The sequence below is a fragment of the Myotis lucifugus genome, unplaced genomic scaffold, assembly GCF_000147115.1.
Source record: "Myotis lucifugus unplaced genomic scaffold, Myoluc2.0 scaffold_355, whole genome shotgun sequence".
NCBI lineage: Eukaryota > Metazoa > Chordata > Mammalia > Chiroptera > Vespertilionidae > Myotis > Myotis lucifugus.
The window spans coordinates 392400-413022 of NW_005871403.1; the positions used below are offsets into that span (position 1 = coordinate 392400).

Genomic DNA, 20623 nt, shown 5'->3' on the forward strand with positions numbered 1-20623 from the left:
AGCTTTCATTTTGGTATGCTGAGTGATCCTATTTTAAACACACGCCCTAGCTGGTTTGGCTCAGTGGGTAGAGCATCAGCCTGAAGGGTCCAGGTTTGATTCCATTCAAGGGCACATGCCCAGGTTGCAGGCTCGATCCCCAGTAGGGGGCATGCAGAAGGCAGCCGATCAGTGATTCTCTCTCATCATTGATGTTTCTCTCTCCCTCTCTCTTCCTCTCTGAAGTCAATAAAAAACATTAAAAAATAAAAGCATGCCCTGAACACTCTAGAATGAGAATACCCACAGGAAGCGACCATCTTTCTGAAAACTAGTTTTTCCAGCACCAGGTCCATGAGTTGAATCATTGTGGAGTATCAAAAATTCTTAATAAAACCTGAAGTGAAAAACCTAACTTCCAGTAACCCCTGCAATTGTGAAAAGGTAAAAATGTTCCCAATGCAGAAGGTGAGTAGTTGACAGTAATTTTTTTAAATCATCAATAAGTTAAGAATGGGCTACACTGAAACCTAGTCTGCTTTATACTACACTTTATCTCTGAGTTAAGACTTAACTAAAGGAATTAGCTGGCTGGTCAAGAATAGATGAGCTTAAAGTGAGAAGAAGCTTACATCTGCAAAATACAAAATTCTAGCTTTAGTCAAATCTCTAATGGTTTGAACCTTAGTATTTTATTTTTATTAACTCCAGTAAGTTACTTTTTATGAGCAACTCAAAAATTACGGCATATGTACAATATTGTTGTAGAGTAATTTATTATGAAAGGATTCTTCCAGTATGTACATAGGAACCAAAAATATAGTTTATCATTCCCACTCATAACCCAACCCCAAAGGCATACCAGTAACAAGTGTTCCTTCACGGTGCGAAGAAAAACTGCCTTCCCCGAGGCCACCAGGTCTTTGCAAGGTAAAACACCCATCTATGCATCTTGTATTTAGACAGTCGGACTTTCAGTGGTTTGACTTAACAATTTTTCAATTTTACGAAGGTGCAAAAGTGATAGGTACTCAGTAGAAACTGGCGGGGTAAACTATTTACTAGGTTAGGTGTATTTAATACTTGTTTTTAAACCTTCACCCGAGGATATGTTTATTGATTTTAGAGAGGAAGGGAGACAGAAAGAGAAACTTCGATTGGTTGCCTCCTGAAAGCTCCTCAACTGGGGATGGAACCTGCAGCCCAGGTATGTGCCCTGACCTGGAATGGAATCCGCACACTTGGGTGCGTGAGACAACACTCCAGCCAACTGAGCCACCCGGCTGGTGCATATTAAATGTGTTTTTGACTTAGGGTATTTTCAATTTATGACAGGTTTATCAGGACATAACTCATGATGAGTTGAAGAGTATCTGTATACACTTTCTAGTCTGAGGAAAAATGATAGAGTTCTTTCAACACAGCAATCTATTCATTTAGATCATTTGACCAAATACCTTCTCCCGTGGCCAAGAAAGAATCTCTTTTGTCCTTTACTTTACAAATGAGGGTACCGAGACCCCATTCCAAAGCCAGGAGTCGGGTCCAGGCCAGCGACTCCTGCTGGGCCTATGGTGCACGTCAGCACCCCAGGAATGCGGTAGTGCCTACCCTGTGGTGAGGTTCTGGGTGCAGGTGGCTGCTCTGTGATTTGTTCTTATGGCAGAGATGCCTGTGTGAATTATACACCCACCCAGGGGAAACTGACCCATCTTAATCTACAATTAGACCTGCATGGAGCACCTAAGTATGCTACACTGAAAAATTACTTGACATCTTTAGAAGTCAAAGTCAGGTGTGAAAGTTGCTTTTCCTGTAAAAAACAAGCGGAGGTGCAGTGTTTAACCTGTCCTGCACAGAGGCCAAGCTGAGGACACTTGAGGATCAAGGACAAAGGGTTTAAGCCAGTGATTTTCAACTCCATCTCGTGGCACATAAACTAAATATGAAAATTCTGCAGCACACCAAAAAAATATATTTTTTGCCAATCTGACAAAGTAATAGGTATAATTTTGATTCATTCACACTGGATGGCTACTGTTGTGTTGGCTGTTGTAATTTTTTTTATTTAACAACCTAAGGGAAAAGAGGTCAGTGCCCCTGACTAGTTGGGTACTGCATGTTTTAAAAATTGTCGCAACAAACAGGTTGAAAATCGCTCATTTAAGCCATTGATTTGGGTGCCACTGATACTGGGAAATTTCCTACAACAAAAGGGGATTCAGAGCTTGATTAAGTCAAAGGTCTACTTTTTCTGGACAGCTCGGCCAATTCTTTCCTGATGTGCTGTATTGAAACCTCATCTCTTTTGAGCTTTGCTTGCTTCAGTGCTTCCTGGTAGATCTCTTTTGCTTGTGCATATCGTTCTAAAATAACCCAGAGAGAAGGGAGAATAAGAAAAAAATGTATGCTTTTAAAGTGATTCTGAAGAGAAAGCACTAGTGATGATGCAGGTCGGTGCTGGCTCAGAGAAGTTGTAAGGGGGCACAGGTAGAGAACTCTAGCCCAGTGCATGCTGTGGTTCTCCTACCGCCCAGTACAGCCCTGGGGCCCTTACTCCACTGACCCAGGGCTTCACTCATGGGGAGAAAGGACCTGTCATCCAGGCTTCTGGGAATTTATAGGTGAGGCCCTGAGTACTATGGCACAATCTGTCTAACAGACACTGACACTCCATCTTACCAGCTTCACAAGTACACAGTGAAGAACAAATTAAGTTGTACGTGTGAACACATTTAGAAATCTGTAAAGCACTACAGAACTGAGGTACTATCATTGCAAAGTTCTCTCTGCATTGATGTGGTTCAGCAAGCTAATGCAGGACTACAGAAGTTATGTCAATTGAGCACAATGGTATTTCTGCCAAACATACACCCTTTTTTGTATTATTCAACTAGCTTTTAATTGTGGAGCTTCCTCACTGCCCTTGCCACTGCTTAACACCATTTCACAGATTTATAAATCCGGTAACTCCCTCCCTAACGAAATCAAGTGGTCAAGATCACACAGCTCCCTACCTCTGTGCATCAGAACTGCAGCCAGGTTACTCAGCACCATGTGCAGCTCAGGATGTCCTACTTGTCTTGCCAGATCGGACGCCCTCTGCACGTACGCACAGGCTTCATCAAAGTGGCCTTGTGCATCCAGGGTGGTAGCCAGGTCACTCATTAGCACAATGGTCTATACAAGAAAGACAAACAGGCAGCTTTTCTATTAAAAAAACACCCACAGAGATTTAACGTTAATTTGGAGTCTGATAACCTTCAAATATATACTTAAGATTTCATCTGTCCTAGCATTCCACAAAAGGGGAGGAGCATTAGCCACTAACAAACAGGTGCCTTTATCATTCACACTGTATAATGGGCAGCTTTAGTTCGACCCTCTGGAAAATGATACAAATCTAGAAACTAGGAACAAGATAAATATAATTTACTAATATAACTAATTATATTAGAAACAAATGAAAAATAGCAAAAAGAAGCTATAATATCCCATTAAGGTTCAGCAATCTTTTTTAAAATGGATTTGAGAGAGAGAGAGAGAGAGACATCTATTTATTCCAGTTATTTGTACATTCACTGGTTGGTATTTTATGTGCTGTCACTGGGGATCGAACCCAAAACTTTGGCATACTGGGACGAGGCTCTAACCAACAGAGCTACTGGGCCCAGGGCAGTTCAGCAATCTTAAGAAGCCAGCCACTGCATTGTAGCATAATATCATTCCTACTGGTGACCGAGACTCATCAAGAAGAAATAGGGATAGCCCAGCCAGTGTGGCTCAGTGGCTGAGCATCAACCTATGAACCAGAAGGTCAAGGTTGGATTCCTGGTCAGGGCACATGCCCGGGTTGTGGGCTCAGTCCTCAGTAGGGGGCGTGCAGGAGGAAGCCAACTGATGACTTTCTCTCATAGATGTTTCTATATCCCTCTCCCTTCCTCTCTGAAATCAATAAAAATATATTTTCTTAAAAAAAGAAAAAAAGTAGAAGAAATATATCATCCAATTTAGGAAGTTTCCCATTAAAAAATTTTTAATGTTGGTACTAAGAGAGGCAAGTCCTCCTCTTCTCCATTAAGGGGACTCTATAATTAAGCCCTAAATCCCTTTCCTGAAGGTAATTCATAGCCCAATAACTTGCCCTGCTCATCTACCCCAACCTTGAGACATGTCCAGTCCAGTTAAAATTGTGTTGGCAATACCAAGCGTTCACAAAGTGATCCACTTGTTACCTCTACAAACGTTGTCTGATAGAGGAGAGACCCAGAGGTGATTTCAACTCAATTCCATGTGTTTAGTGTTCTAACCGAAAGCTTAGCATGCTTTGCTTAAATTCTGTCAGTAGTCTTAAAAATTTTTTTTAATGTGCTCCTCCCTCTCCCCCGCCGTTTCCTGTCATTCACCTGTGAGGCAAGGGAGGCGAGGATCCTCAGGAGTTAAACTGTTCCACGTCAGATTCAATATTCTGAAATGCTGTGCTGTGTACTATGAAGCCCAGAAGCACCTGGGTGCCTGGCCAGACCTGCTTTTAGAGAGGTTGCTCTGCTGTGGGAACCAATCCTCCCTCAAAAGGTTCTGGGAGACCCAGCCAGTGACCAGCAGTCCCAAATCCTTCCTCAACAAGCAGGTGGGGGCGGGGGAGTGGTAGGAGATGAATGGACTGGGGCATGAGGAGGAGGGCATCCCAAGGACCACCTGCTGATTACTTCCCCAATAATGAGGCATTCCACACCCAGAAATTCTGAAACCTGTTTTCCTCTCTTACCTGTGGGTGTCTTTCTCCTAGTATTTCTTCAGAAATATGCAAAGCTTTTTCATACATCCTCTGTGCCTGCGATGGCTGCTTGGAGGACAGAAGGTAGCGAGCATAAGCATCTAAGCACATGCCGAGGAGGAGGCGGGTGTTGGCTTTCTCTTCCACTGAGAAGGAAATAAGAGCGTTGCTGGGATATAACAAGTGCAATACAGAAAGCGAGTCAGAGAACTGGCCAACCTACCCCTCATTTTTCTTTTTTCCAGGAGCCAAAATATTTAACAGTCCAGAACCCACTGAGTGTTTCATGACACTGAAGTACTCCTGGCCTGACAATTCTGGTAGATTAACATGTACATTGTTTCCTGGACCCAATTTCAGAGAGAGAGAGAGACGATGTGTCACCTGGGCTTGGTTGTAACCTGGGCCTCTGACAGAGTACCTACAAACTGGAGTTATCTAACTACCCTTCCAACTCAGGATGCCAATTGCAAGTCCAGGTGGTTGTCTGTACCTCTGACTGGCTATAAGTCAGAGGGCCCCGGGACCCCCTCCTTGGGTTTAATTAATTTTCTAGAGCAGCTCACAGAACTCAGAGAAACATCTTACTCACTAGATTACTGGTTATTATAAAAGGATATAATTCAGGCACAGCCAGACGAAGAAGCATTGGGCAAGGCACATAGAAAGGGGTGTGAAGCTTCCACGCCCTCTCTAGGTACACCACTGTCCCAGCACCTCCACAAGTCCAAACCAGAAGCACCCCAAACTCCATCCTTTCGGGTTTATGTAGGCTTCATTCCATAGGTATGACATTAAATCAGTGGTTCCCAAACTTATTTGGCCTACCGCCCCCTTTCCAGAAAAAATATTACTCAGCGCCCCCTGGAAATTAATTTTTTAAATTTTAATAGCAATTAAACAGAAAGATATATGTATTAATGTTTCTACCTTTTTCGTAAAACATAGTAAAGAAAGGTGTAAATTAGAAACATTGAAGTTTGAAATTATGAAACTATTTATTGAACTCAGAATAGAAAGGTAATACAAAAAAAGTTAAAACAAATGCACCTGTGGCCATCACCGCCCCCCTGGATCGCTGCAGCGCCCACCAGGGGGCGGTAGCACCCACTTTGGGAATCACTGCATTAAATCATTGACCACTGGCCTCTTTTCCCTTCCTGGAGGTCAGGAGGTGAGAGTGAAAGTTCCAACCCTCTAATCATATGATTGGCTCCCACTGGCAACCAGCCCCCATTCTCAGGGACTTCCAAAATGCCTCATTAACATAACAAAAGACACTTTGCTCACTCTTCTTTTTCTTTGTCTCTTTTTTTTTTTTTCCTCACTCTCAACACTTAGGAAATTCTGAGGGTTTGGGAGCTGAGAGCCAGGAACTGTACAAACCACCTAAGTATATGTGAGAAATATATATTTGGTCATCCGAATGACCATATATGTATTTCCTATAAATCACAACCTCGCAATGTCCAATTAAATGACAAACTTTTTCCCACTTTTTAAATAAGTTTGAGTCCACACACTGATTAAGTGTTTGAAACTAATATTTAGCAGATACATGTGAAGATAAAACTCAAAGTAGAATGAGTTAACAACAAAGAAAGTCTAGGGCCAATGAAAGAGTTTTAAGCTGCAAAGAAAGCAATGTATTAAGTAAGAAACCAGAGAACATCAGACTCATGAGATGGAAACTCACAGACCAAATTTAAAGATCCATTTTTTGAAGAATAACAATAAAGGCTGCGATAATACAGCACCTGTTGACACATTACAGAACTGACTACACGATGTCTGAAAAATCTTAAACACCAAATGCCACATAGGACTGGAGAACACAAATCTAGAGGACAGTTTTGTCTGATCAAAAATGAGAATCAGCAGACAATAAAACGGAGGCCTCACCCTTAAGATTTTAGATACTTAATCCCAGACTATAAACTCAAGTCGGTTTAAACTACTTGTATGTCGAGTGTGCGCCACCTCGGAGCCCTGCACCTGTCCCTCCTTTGCCTGGAATTCTCTTCCCCAGAGACTGCCAGCTGACTTATTCCCTCTCATTCTTCAGATTTCTTACCAATTAGGCCTTTCCTGACCCCTCTATAAAACAGTATACTCACTATACACATTCCTTCAAATGACATCTACGTAGCACTTCATCATCTTTGGATATGTTATCAATTTACTGGATAGTGTTGATTATGTGTTTTTCCTCCACTAGAAATTTAGCTGTAGGAGGCAGTGACTGTTTTAATGGCTGTATCTCAGTGCCTAATAATGTGTCCAGCATGTAGCAGGCATTCAGTTAAGTATTTCTTGACTGACTGGTTGAATGAATGGACAAATAAAAAGAAAGCATTAAAAATAATAAAGGGCCCTAACCAGTTTGGCTCAGTGGATAGAGCGTCAGCCTACGGACTCAAGGGTCCCAGGTTTGATTCTGGTCAAGGGCATGTACTGTGGTTGCAGGCACATACCCAGTAGGGAGTGTGCAGGAGGCAGCTGACCGATGTTTCTAACTCTCTATCCCTCTCCCTTCCTCTCTCTAAAAAAAATAATAAAATATATTTAAAAAAATAAAAAAAAAATAATAAAGGTACTGAACTACATATGGAAAGGATATAATAACACAAAATTAATGTTAATTACAGAATTAAACAACACTGTCACTCCATTGATCTATGATAACTCAATATAGAGCTGTCATTACAATCCGTAAGAAAAGGATGGACTGACTAATAAAGCAGTCCTGAGCCAAAACCTGTCCATGAGGGGGAAAAAATTATACTGCCCCTCATACCACATTAAGAAACAAATTCCAGGTAAATTAAAGACTAAATGGGAAGCCAAATATTTAGAAAAGACGATCTTTCTGACCTTAGAAGAGTGAAGGATTTTTTACTAAAGATACAAAAAGCACAAACTATAAAGGAAAATATCAGAAGATTCTATTATGGGCCCTGGCTGTTAGCTCAGTTGGTTAGAATGTTGTCTGATATGCCAAGGTTGCAGGTTCCATCCCCAGTCAGGGCATATACAAGAATCAACCAAAGAATGCTTGAATAAGGGGAACTGCAAATTCATTTCTTAATCTCTCTCAAATCAATTTTTAAAAACAAATGTTAATCGCTCTGTCAAATGCCACATGTGAAAAGACAAGGCCACAAAGAGCTATGCAACCTACAGATATAAGATGATCACATACATAAAAAATGCTCAATCATTAAGAAAAATACAACCCGTCCAGGCGGGTGGCTCGATTGAAGCATCATTCCACATACCAAATGACTGTGGGTTTGATTCCCAAACAGTGAGTGCAAAGGAGGCAGCCAATTGATGTTCCTCTCTCATATTGATGTTTCTCTCCCTTCCTTCCTCTAAAATCAATAAACATATCCTCGGGTGAGGATAAAGTAACAAAAAAGACAACGCTTTTAAAAAATAAGCAAAGGATACAGAGACAATTATCACAGGAATTTGAATGTTCAAAAAAATCCTTGAAAAGAAAAGATATTCTGTATCTCATTAGTAATCAGAGAAACACATTGAAGCCACAGTAACATTTCCTATCATAACCACCAGATCAAAAAAAATGTTAAGTCCAACAATAAAAATATAGAATTTACAAGAATGCTAGCACATTGCTAGTGAAAATGTAAACAGGTAAAACCATAACAATAAGCAATTTGGTAATAACTAGTAATGTACCCCAGCAATTCTACTCCCAGGTCCATACCCCAGGGGAATATCTTGCACGTGTGCCCAGAGACAAAGGTTCAAGAATGTTTAAAGAGATATTATTTTCCACCGCAAAACATGTAGAACCTACATATCCATCAATAGGAGAACTGGAGTATATTCATATGATGGAATCCTATACCACAGTTGCAGTGCATGAACCAATTAGGGCCACCTCTAGCCTGTGTCACTCTGCAAGAATGGAAAGAAAGGCTCACCTCATCCCTCACTACCCATGCCAGTGGGCTTACTTAGAAATCACCACTCTGCTGCTCTAAGTATCAACATGGATAACTCTCAACAACATAATGATGAGTGAAAAAAGAAACTGTACAGTATACCATTCATATAAAATTTAAAGACACATTAGCCCCATTATTTACATGATATCTACAGTGCAATAAATAGGCATAAGAATGATAAAGACCAAAACCAAAATCAGGGTAGGAGTTATGTTGAACAGGAGTACACAGGGATTTAAACTTACCAACGTAAAGTTCTGAAGCACATATGGTAAAATACTGTACTTACTCTACTAGACGCAACAAAGCTGAAGGTGAATGTGTACAGGTATTTGTTAAAGTCTCTACACATTATTTTTGCTTGAAATCTTTAAAAAAAAAATACACTGGAAGAAGGAAAGCACAGAACCGACTTTTCTGAATATGTTAGTAACATAGAAGAACTAGAGAAATTCCCAAAACACAGACAAAACTGAGACAGTCGAGGGTAGATATAAAAGGACAGAGAAGAGAGAGGCCAATATACAAGTAAATGACATTCCTGAATAAAAGACTCAGGAAGTAGAACTGTGCAATAATAAAAAATATATTACAGAAGCTCGAGAGAACTGGATCTTAAAAATGGAGGTTCCCCACAGACCAGGAAAAATTCATTAAAAAAAAAAATGAACCCCCTAACCTTCTATAATCTATAATAATAAAAGGGTAATAATGCTAATTAGACCGGACGTCTTCCGGACATCCTTCCTGATGAAGCCGGGGCCGGAGGGAAGCCAGCCCAGGTCCCGGGTACCAGCCGGCAGCTAGAGGAGGGAAACAGCCCGGGTCCTGGTTGCCTACTGGCAGCCGGAGGTGGGAAGCCCGGGTCCAGGGTGCCAGAGGGAAGCCGGTGCTGGCAGCCAGCGGAAGAAGGCCTACTCTTGCACAAATTTTCATGCATTGGGCCTCTAGTATGCTAATAAAACTTCTGACTCCTACAAAGCAACCAGGCAGGAGAAAACAGGTTGTCTACAGAAGGAGGCAAGTAAGTTGGCTTCAGGATTCTCTGTAATAAATCCTAGTCTAAAATTCTAGGTTAGAGAAAAAATACGTGGGGAAAGGGAAAAGTAGAAGAATGTTAAATTGTACTCACCTTAGAAAAGAAACTGTAAACAAATTGTTTTTTCAGAGTCAAATATGTCTTGAAATTTTTAGGTTACCTCTAAGAGAACTGAAAAACCATGTATATACCTTCTTTTCAAAATATAAATGGAGTTTAGTGAGGAAAAAGTCCCTATAGTAGCAACCTGAAAACAAAAGAAATAAAAATGAAAAGCATTTGCCCTCGCCAGTTTGGCTCAGTGGACAGAGGGCTGGCCCGCAGACCGAAGGGTCCCAGATTCGATTCAGGTCAAGGGTGTGTGTCTCGGTTGCGGGCTCAGTTGCAGGCTCAATCCCCAGCGCGGTTGGGGCATTTGTGAGAGGCAACCAATCAATGTGTCTCCCACATCGATGTTTCTCTCTCTCTCTAAAAATCAATGGAAAACTATCCTCGGGTGAGGATTAACAAACAAAACAAAAAAAAAGAGGGAAAATATTTTTAACTGCAAAAATCAGACCAAATATCACTTTTAATATTAATTTAAATAAGTTTTAAGATTATCACAAGACAATACTCAGATTAGGTTTTTAAAAAGTCTAAACATAACCTTCTATAAAAGACATAACAAATGACTCAGAAAAAGTTAAAAGAGTAAAACATAGTCAACAATGTAAAATGAAAATTTGTGACAAATGGGACAAAAAATCATTTTTTCTGATGAAGGGATAATGAAGATATACACTGAGTGGCCAGATTATTATGACCACCCCATCAGTACTTCGTTGGGCCACCTTTTGCCTTCAATACTGCGGCGATTCTTCTTGGCATTGACTCCACGAGATGTTGAAAGGTGATGCGAGGAATCTGACACCATGCCTGATGAATAGCACTGTCCAGTTCTGTGAGATTTGATGGTTGTGGAACCAGCTGCCTGATGGCTCTTTTAACTTTGTCCCACAAATGCTCAATTGGATTGAGATCTGGTGATTGTGGGGGCCACCTAAGCAAGGTAAAGTCTCCCTCATGTTCTTGAAACCACTCCTGCACAATATGAGCACCATGGCATGGCACATTGTCTTGTTGGAAGAAGCCATCTCCATTGGGATACGCCATCAACATGATAGGATGAAGTTGATCAGCAACGATACTTAAGTATGTTGTGCTATTCAGACGTTTATAATGATCTGGCCCTCTAGCAACTTCAGCAGGAAATTATAGCTAATTTGCCTACAAACGTCAGATGGTCATAATAATCTGGCCACTCAGTGTGGCCAGGGCTGCTTAAACAACAAAGATATATGGATAAACGAAAAAAATCACAAGAACAAAAATTTTGTGTAGAACTAAAAAAAATCAGCAAGAAGATTTGGACAAAACTATAAACTAACTAGACTTAACAGATATATAGCATACCCCATCCAACAACAAGGGAATACACTTTCCTCCCAAATGCACATGCAACATTCTTCAGGAAAAAACTATTAGGCTATAAGTCTCAATAAAAGGACTGAAATCTTACAAAGCATGTTCTCTGACCACAACAGAATGAACTTAGAAATCAACAACAGAAGAAAATTTGAGGAATTCACAAATATATGGAAATTAATCAACATACTCCAAAATATCCTGGGAATCAAAGAAAAGAAAAATCACAAGAAAAGTAAGAAAATACTTTGAGAAATGAAAACGAAAACACAACATACCAAAATCTATGTGATGCATCTAAAGCAACAGAGGGAAATTTATAGCTGCACATGCCTATATTAGAAAGATCTTAAACCAATAACCTAATCTTCCACCTAATAAACTAGAAAAAGAGCAAAATAAAACCAAAGCAAGCAGGAGACATAATAAAGATTAGAGTGGAAAGTAATGAAATAGAGAAACAACAGAGAAAATGAAAACACAAGCTGGCTCTTTTTGAAAAGATCAACAAAATTGACAAGGAGAAACAGAAAAAAGTAATCAGGATGCTGCTGCATAAACTGAGACTGGTAAACATAATATAGAGAAGGAAAACCATTTAATAAATTATATTAACACAACATTCCAGCAACTCTTACATAGTATTTAATGAATACTAGTCACAGTCCTAGAGCATATAATTCCTGTAACAACTCCAAAAGGTAGGTTCTACTATTATTCTTACTTCATTGAAAAGGAAAAGTTAAATAACTTGTCTATAGTCAAATAAGTAGCAGAGCCAGATTTCAAACTCAAGTTTCAGACTTCAAGCACTCATAAAAGTAAATATGCCACTTTCCAGAAATGTTTTGATTATTTAAAAAATGAATGAAACTTTCAGCCCAAGAAAAGGAAGAGGAAGGAATCAATGGAAAAATATCTCTTAAAAAGAAATAACTCCATAAAAATAAGAACTGGGAAAGGAATAGGTTCCAGGTACATAGAGAATATGGTAAATTATGCTTTCAAAATATAATTTCATAAGGAAGTTTCTTCTAGGAAAAATATCCAGCAGTATACCGAACAATTAACCAATTACTAGAAAGCCTGGTTTGCTCTAGATAGATAGATAGATAGATAGATATAAAACGCCAGCAACCAAGCGGCAGAACAACCAGAATGACCAGTTGACCTGTAGCTATAACGCGCACTGACCACCAGGGGGCAGACGCTCAATGCAGGAGCTGCCCCCTGGTGGTCAGTGCGCTCCCACAGTGGAAGCCCTGCTCAGCTGACTGGGATGAGCGGTGCTCCCATAGCAGGAGCAGCCGCTCAGAGGGTGGGTCCACAGCTGCTCAGCTGACCAAGATGAGCGGCACTCCCACAGAGGGCTGATCCCTACAGGCCACGCCCCCCCACCAGTGCACAAATCCGTGCACTGGGCCTTAGTATAATAATAAATCTGTTCATACAGTTGGCACCAAATTAGACAAAGTTGTCCATCACCACTATTATTCAATGTGGTTCTGCAGCTGCAGCCGATGACTGAACTTAATGGGGGTGAGGGAGGGGGTGGTACACAGAAGTATATCTAAAAGGAAACAGTTATCATGATTTCCCAAATGTATAATTACGTATCTGGAAATAGGGTGACTATTAACTGAAAACAAATAGTTTGGTAAAGTATCCACTTGGAATCAAATGTAATAAAATAACTATCACATCTACGTGACTAAATCTGTAAGCAAGAGACATCACATTCCTCAACGGGAGACTGCCTCAACGGGAGGCCTGGGTTTTGCAGAGAGTAGGAGTCCTCCCAGCACCGCTGCAGTGTCTCCTTTCCAGCATAGGGGACTCCCATCTGTTCGGAAAGGATCCTGGTCAGCTTTAGCCCATGTGGTAATCCCTTTCTCTTGCCACAGCATGGGTTAGAAATGCCCTGTAACCCACTCCCAGCCAATGAGAAGTAAGGATAAATCTATGTGTAGACTTCTAGAAAAAATTACCTCATTCTAAGAGAAACAAAGAAGTCTCCTTTCCTCTGGACGTTGCCTTTTCTGGATGAGATTCCTGAGACCTGGTATAGTCAGTCACTTTCCAACCACAAGGGGAGCACGAATGAAGAGAGGGCCAGCGGGCTGAGAACGGCCGTGAGGAGGGACGCAAGGAACCTTATCCTGCAGGCTGTTAGCGAGCCATACATTTATAAACTAACCAACATTCTGCCCCTTCTGCTGAACTGCCAGATATATGAGGTATGTGTCCTTACTGTTTTAACTTAATTAAGTTGAAATTTTCTGCTATTCGCAGTCAAATGGTAATTTATTTATTCAGAAGGCAAACTCCCCCAACTTATAAACATAATAGAAATCTAATAATTCAGTCTCAAAGCACTTTGGGGTCTTGACAAAATGATCTCAAATTCATGTGAAAATATCTAAAATTTATGTGAAAACTGAAAATAAAATGGGAGGAAATTTTGCAAAAGTAGCATTTTTGAGATCTGAATTACCATATCACTATAATTCAAACACTATATACTGTTATAAGTTTCATCAGATGAATAAACCTGAATGGAAAACCCCAAAAGAAAGCCAAGCATATACTTGTTAATACATAAGTACATAATGATGATAGATTATCTCTAAGGAAGTAGTTAACAACTTCACACCAAAATAAATTGCACATATATTAAAAAATTAAATGTTAAAACTGTTTAGAAATGAAGAAAAAAATCAGAAGGAAAGATGGGTGAGTATCTGATTTCAAAGCTGAAAAATATCTTTCTAAGCATTAAGCTCTAAAAAAGCAGGGACTTTTGTCTCACTTGCCTCTATGCAAACCCTGAAACAATAACTGGCATAGAACAACTACTCAATCTTTATTAAAAATTAACAAGAGCAAGGAAAATAAACATAAATGAATTCAGGTCTAATCCCCAAAAGATTAAATACTGTTATAAGTCATGCTGTGTAATTCATTTATGTAAATTTTCAAAATAAACACCTGTTATCTTCTGTACAGAAGTAAAACTAAAGAAACGTGAATGAATGGTAAAGATTCAGGAGAGCAGGATCTCGGATTGGGGCCAGGCACACACAGGTCTTCACAGGTACTGTTAATGCTGCATCATTATTCTTTAAATTACACAAATAATAGTTTCACTTTTTATTATTTTTTTTTTTTTGTGGGGAGAGCACGAACGCAGTCCCCCACTACCACAAATTATGCAGTCGAGTTTCCCACATTTGGGGAAATCGCAGGGGTCAGCACATCCGGAGTGCAATGGATAAGCCTCGCCCTGGGAAAACCACCTTCATGATCATGGTATCTCCCCTGCCAGGTAAGTATTCACATTTCTTTTCATTAAAACAAAAAACCCAACAACTCCTAACTCTATACACACCAACAGGGGAAGAAAGGAGCCACGCCCTAGCCAGTTTGGTTCAGTGGATAGAGAGAGAGTCAGCCTTTGGATTGAAGGGTCCCAGATTCGATTCTGGTCAAGGGCACATGCCCGGGTTGCAGGCTCAATCCCCAGTAGGGGGTGTGCAGGAGGCAGCCAATCAATGATTCTCTGTCATCATTGATGTTTCTATCTCTTTCTCCCTCTCCCTTCCTCTCTGAAATCAATAAAAATATATTTTTAAAAAAGAAAGGAGCCAGTGACCCAGCAATCCACTGTGGCCTAGCCAGTGGTCGGCAAACTCATTAGTCAACAGAGTCAAATATCAACAGTACAACGATTGAAATTTCTTTTGAGAGCCAAATTTTTTAAAGTTAAACTGTATAGGTAGGTACACTGTTAACTTAATTAGGGTAGTCCTAAGGCTTAGGAAGAGCCACACTCAAGGGGCCAAAGAGCCGCATGTGGCTCACGAGCCGCAGTTTGCCGACCACGGCCCTAGGCCCCCAGAGAAGCTGAGGAGTGAAAGAGACCAAGTACTACGCTAAAGAGAATCTGTCACATGCATAAAAAACAAGCAACAAAAAAAATCCAGTTAGCTACCGACTTCAGAGGAAACAACCACTTGTAGAAAAAAGAAAATGTAATGATGTAATCATGTTAGTTGGACCAGCAACTAGCAGTATTTATGTGTTCTAAATAATAAAAAATACTGCACTAAGCCTGGCCGGCATAGCTCAGTGGTTGAGCATTGACCTATGAACAAAAGGTCACAGTTCGATTCATAGAGCCCGGGTTTGCAGGCTCCACCCCCAGTAGGGGGTGTCCAGAAGGGGGTCAATCAATGATTCTCTCTCATCACTGATGTTTCTATCTTTCTTCCTCTCCCTTCCTCTCTGAAATCAATAAAAAATGTATTTAAAATAAATTAAAAAACCTGTTTAAAAAGTTTGCACTAAATTACCACTTTTCTGTAAGTCAATAGATTCTAAAAATAAATCAAGAAATAATTTTATGTTATTTAGAAATATAAAAATCTCCTAAAATTCTACCAAACCAGGAATAATCACTACGTCATTATTATAGAATAAGGGTATCATTCAGCCCTTACTTTACACCTATATTTAATCTACCTATATTAGAAAATGATGCTCCTCCTAACTATAATGTTTCATAATCTACTGTTTTCACTTAATTTTTCATGATCCTTCATTAATTACATAGATACATTATGAAGAACAAAACGAGTATCCTAGACCAAGTTGTGCTTTTGTTTTGTTTTGTTTTGTTTTGCTTGGGTAAAACCATTTTATTAACTAACCAAAGCACTTCATTTTGTTTTCCGATTTGAGGTAAAACTATTAAACACAGTCCTAGACCAAATTTTTATATGATCTGAAGTTATCTATTCTTGATAGAGTTAGTCACGCCAATAAAAAGCATATAAATTTGATAGTGGATTTGCTTTGTTCAAAACTGAGTGGGGATATATTCCTTTAGAAAAAAATAAGATTAAGAATAATGTTTCCTGGCTGGGTGATTCAGCTGGTTGGAACATTGTCCTGTATACTAGAGGGTTCTGGGTTTGATTCTTGGTCAGGGCACATACGGGAGGTAACCAATGTTTCTCACATTGATAGTTCTCTCTCTCTCTGTCTCTCTCTCTCTCAAAATCAATCTATCTATATATATAAAAGCCTAATATGCAAAGTGTCCCCTCGGGAGTTTGATTGCTCGCTATGACATGTGCTGACCACCAGGGGGCGGTGCGGAACAAAGGAAGGCCCCAGCCAGCAGCCCGCAGCTGGGGGAGAGAGGCCCCAGCAGGTAGCCGGCAGCTGCTAGGGACCCTATCCGTGCACAAATTTCATGCACTGGGCCTCTAGTCAGAAGGACAAGCACCTTATGATTTCACTCATTTGTGGAATCTAATGCACAAAGTAGCAAACAAAATAGAGATAGACTCATAGACAGAGAATAGACTGACAGCTGTCAGAGGGGATGGGGTGGTGCGGGGATGGGTGAAAAGGTGAAGGGATTAATTTAAAAAAAGAAACAAAAAACTCATAGACAACAGCATGGTGATTTCCTGAGGGGAGAGAGGGAGGGAGGGAGGTAAAAGAGGGTATAGAGCAAGCATGTCAAACTCAAAAGCTAACACAGGCCAAATAAACAAGGTTTAAGTTTATGTGGGCCGCAAAAAAAACCTTCAATTTTCATAGAAATGTAGGTTTATTTCAATAGAGACATGCTGAATACAAAGGGCTGAAATAAATGAGTAATCGTTAACATAAAATAATAGAACATTTTAATAAAAACTAAACATTTTTTCTTGAACATTAACTTACCAGACGTTGAATAACTGCACAAATTATTAAGTGTAACACAAATAAATCTATTTTCCTTATTCTCCAAAAGTGAAATAGTTCCTGTTGCGCACACCAAACAAGTCAGTCCAAGACTAATGACAGGGTAATTGGCTGCTAAAATATTCGCTGCTAGTATTAGTGGAGAGAAATGATGCGCCTGCGCATAAGGCGTGTTAAGGGAAATGAATGCAACCTGATTATCGTAATCAGTCATTAGCGAACGTTGTAGTTCATCTATATAAATAAAAATGTAAATGTTCGTTTGTTCAAAATCTTCAATCTCTGAAAGTTCTTCACCGATTGCTTTGAAATCTTGACACAATGTTGCATTCAAATACACGCGTTTTTATATACCTATATACCTACTATTATATAGATGTCACACTTGTGACAGGTAAAAACATGCTTTTTTTGAAAAACAGCGCCATCTGTTGGACGTAAAAGCAACACACGCTATACTAAATATTTTACGATTCCATTTCAATGTTTCTGTTTACAATTATAAATTGTAGATAAAATTAACTACAAATATGCGTGTCCAGCTGCAAAACGATCGATCAGCTGAGATATTCTCACATCAATTGCATGGGAATTCGTAACGGAAAGGTGCCGGTTGATCTGACCTCAGGACGAATTTCACTGCCTCATAACTTCTGCAATTTAGTGTCGTCAAAAGAAGAATTGGTTGAAAAAGTATTTCCCAATATTCAAACCAATTATAAGAATCACGATTGGCTGCGTGAACGAGCTATTCTTGCGGCCAAGAACAAAGACGTCTACGAACTTAACAATATTATTTAGTCTAACATTCAAAGCGAGGCAGTCACATACAAGTCCATCGACACTGTTGTGGAAGCAGATGAAGCGGTTAATGATCCAACAGAATTTTTGAATTCACTCGATCTGCCAGGGATGCCACCGCACGTACTGCAATTGAAAATCGGCATGCCAATTATCATGTTATGAAATATCAACCAGCCAAAGCTTTGCAACGGCACGCGGCTTGCTTGCAGTAAAAAAATTAACGAGCAACGTCATAGAAGCAACAATCTTGACAGGACCTTTCAAAGGTGAAGATGTCCTCATTCCTCACATTCCTATGATTCCAACGGATATGCCATTTCAATTTAAGAGATTGCAATTCCCAATTCGATTGGCGTTTGCAATCACCATCAATAAAGCTCAGGGCCAATCTTTAGAATTGTGCGGTTTACATCTAGACACGGATTGCTTCTCACATGGACAATTATATGTTGTGTGTTCTAGAGTCGGCAAACCAGACAATCTCTATATCTGCACAGACCATGGAACAACAAAAAATATTGTATACCCACAAGCATTGTGAAATTAAACATATTAGAAACATGCGCTTTCTCTTTTCTTTCTTTTCCATTTAACCAGACTGAGCCACAGCAACGCATGGCCGGGTACAGCTAGTTATTAATAATTATGTATAACAGGTATATTGTAAAAATTAAGTTACGAAATTTTTATTAAAACGTTTCTTACATACTGTTATATTGGCTGGGACACAAAAATATTCATTGTGGGCTGCATGCGGCCCGTGGGCCACGAGATTGACATGCTTGGTATAGAGGGATAAATTGTAATGGAAGGAGACTTGACTTGAAGGGTGGTGAGCACACAATTTAAATTTTTTAAAAAGAGAGGCCCATTTCAGACATGTTAAATGTGAGATGACCATCATTCAAGATGTCAGATAGACAACCTTACCCATGAGTAGGTAGTTCATGTGCAAGTTGGGGCTGAAGATGACGTTAACATGAGAGGACTTAAATGTTATCTCCTAGGGTGTGAGGGTCAAAGATAGCCCTGAGGGCTGCTAACTTTAGCAGTGGCAAATGGAAAGGCAAGTGACTAGGGAGGTGTCCCAGAAGCCAAGAGAATAAAGTGTTTGCAATAGGAGACAGTGATCACCAGGTTAGAACTACTAGTAAGTACAGGGGGTAAGACAAGGAATGAGCGCCTCAGTAGTGACGTCGAGGAGAGAACTGGAAGACAACTGAGCAGACAACTCTTCCAGGCACACTTGGGCTTTAGAGACAAGAGATACTTAGGCTGTATCTCAAACATCTTGCTAATGCTTCAACCCGAATCGTTCAAAGCCACAGAGCTTCCTTCCCACCCTGTTCTATTGCTAGCTTAACTTGCTCTTCCCTCCATACTGAGGATGAACTGCAAAATCATGAGCTGCTCTTTATCTTTCATAAGTTGGTGTGTATCTGGGACCAAAAGGTAATTAATTGCATTGTGACTAGAAGCTGAACCTTCCCTTTCTGCTCTTCAATTTTCCAGAGGTTATCTATATCCTATCTAATAAAAGACAAAAAGGGTAATTGACCATACCTTCGATACACTTCCCATTGGCTAATCAGGGTGATATGCAAATTAACCGCCAACCAAGATGGCGGCCGGCAGCCACGCAGCTAAAGCGAGCAGGAGGCTTGCTTGCTCCAGTGATGGAGGAAGCCAAGGTTCCCTGCCTGCTGCGGCCCGGCTCTAAGCAGCCTGGCTCTAAGCTCCGAAAGCAACAAAGTTTCAATTATAGAAGCTAAACAAACCCCAGATACCTGCTTTCAGCCGGCTGCGGCCTCAGAGCTGGAGCGAGCAGGATGGCAACAATGTTTCAATTACAGAAGCTAAACAAACCCAAGATACCTGCTTTCAGCCAGCCACGGCCTCAGAGCTGGAGCCGGCTCTCAGCTCCAGTGACAGCAACGAAGTTTCAATTATAGAAGGTAAATAAATCCCAGAATAAAAAAATAAAAAAAAAGAGAGGCTGGGAGCCTCAGTCGCCGGCCAGTTTGAAAACAGCTCTCAGCCCCTCACCCAGGCTGGCCAGGCACCCCAGTGGGGACACCCACCCTGAAGGGGGTGTGACTAGCTGCAAATAGCCATCAGCCCCTCACCCAGGCTGGCCAGGCACCCAAGCGGGACCCCCACCCTGATCCGGGACACCCTTCAGGGCAGACCTGCCAGCCCCCACCCGTGCACCAGGCCACTATCCTATATAGTAAAAGGGTAATATGCAAACTGACCCTAACAGCAGAAAGACTGGGAATGACTGGTCACTATGACACACACTGACCACCAGGGGGCAGACGCTCAATGCAGGAGCTGCCCTCTGGTGGTCAGTGCACTCCCACATGGGGGAGCTCTGCTCAGCCACAAGCCAGGCTGATGGCTGCCAGTACAGCGGTGGTGGTGGGAGCCTCTCCTGCCTCCTCAGCAGCGCTAAGGATGTCTGACTGCAGCTTAGGTCTGCTCCCCACTGGCAAGTGGACATCCCTCGAGGGCTGCCGGGCTGCCAGAGGGATGTCTGATTGCCATCTTAGGCCCAATCCCTCGGGGAGCAGGCCTAAGCCAGCAGGTGGTCATCCCCCGAGGGGTCCCAGACTGCGAGAGGGCACAGGCCGGGCTGAGGGACCCCCCTCCCCCCCCCCCCGAGTGCACAAATTTTTTGTGCACCAGGCCTCTAGTCTACACTAGTAAAAGAGAAACATGCAAATTGGTGTCACTCCGCTATACCCACAAGCCACGCCCACCAGCCAATCAGGAGCAAGTATGCCAATTAACCCAACCAAGATGGCGGTGGCCATGGAGCTA

General features: G+C 41.0%; 1 protein-coding gene and 1 non-coding gene across 7 annotated transcripts in view; both read right to left on the reverse strand.

The window, feature by feature from the left end:
* The window catches only part of TTC19 (tetratricopeptide repeat domain 19), a 29539-nt gene that overhangs the window by 598 nt on the left and 8318 nt on the right, over nucleotides 1–20623 (reverse strand). For 5 of the 6 annotated variants that reach the window (XM_023764880.1, XM_006101389.3, XM_006101388.3 and 2 more), the window contains 3 exons: nucleotides 4748–4902; nucleotides 2997–3159; nucleotides 732–2345 (listed from right to left, as the gene is read on the reverse strand). In XM_023764880.1, the coding sequence (XP_023620648.1) occupies nucleotides 2212–2345; nucleotides 2997–3159; nucleotides 4748–4902 (452 nt within the window). In that variant the 3' untranslated portion in view covers nucleotides 732–2211. Of the gene's footprint in view, nucleotides 1–731; nucleotides 2346–2996; nucleotides 3160–4747; nucleotides 4903–20623 lie in introns of those variants that run through there. The other variant, XM_023764881.1, reaches the window with a different exon arrangement.
* LOC111828415 lies at nucleotides 14409–14572 on the reverse strand. The gene has a single exon (XR_002832278.1). It is a non-coding gene; the product is annotated as a U1 spliceosomal RNA (small nuclear RNA).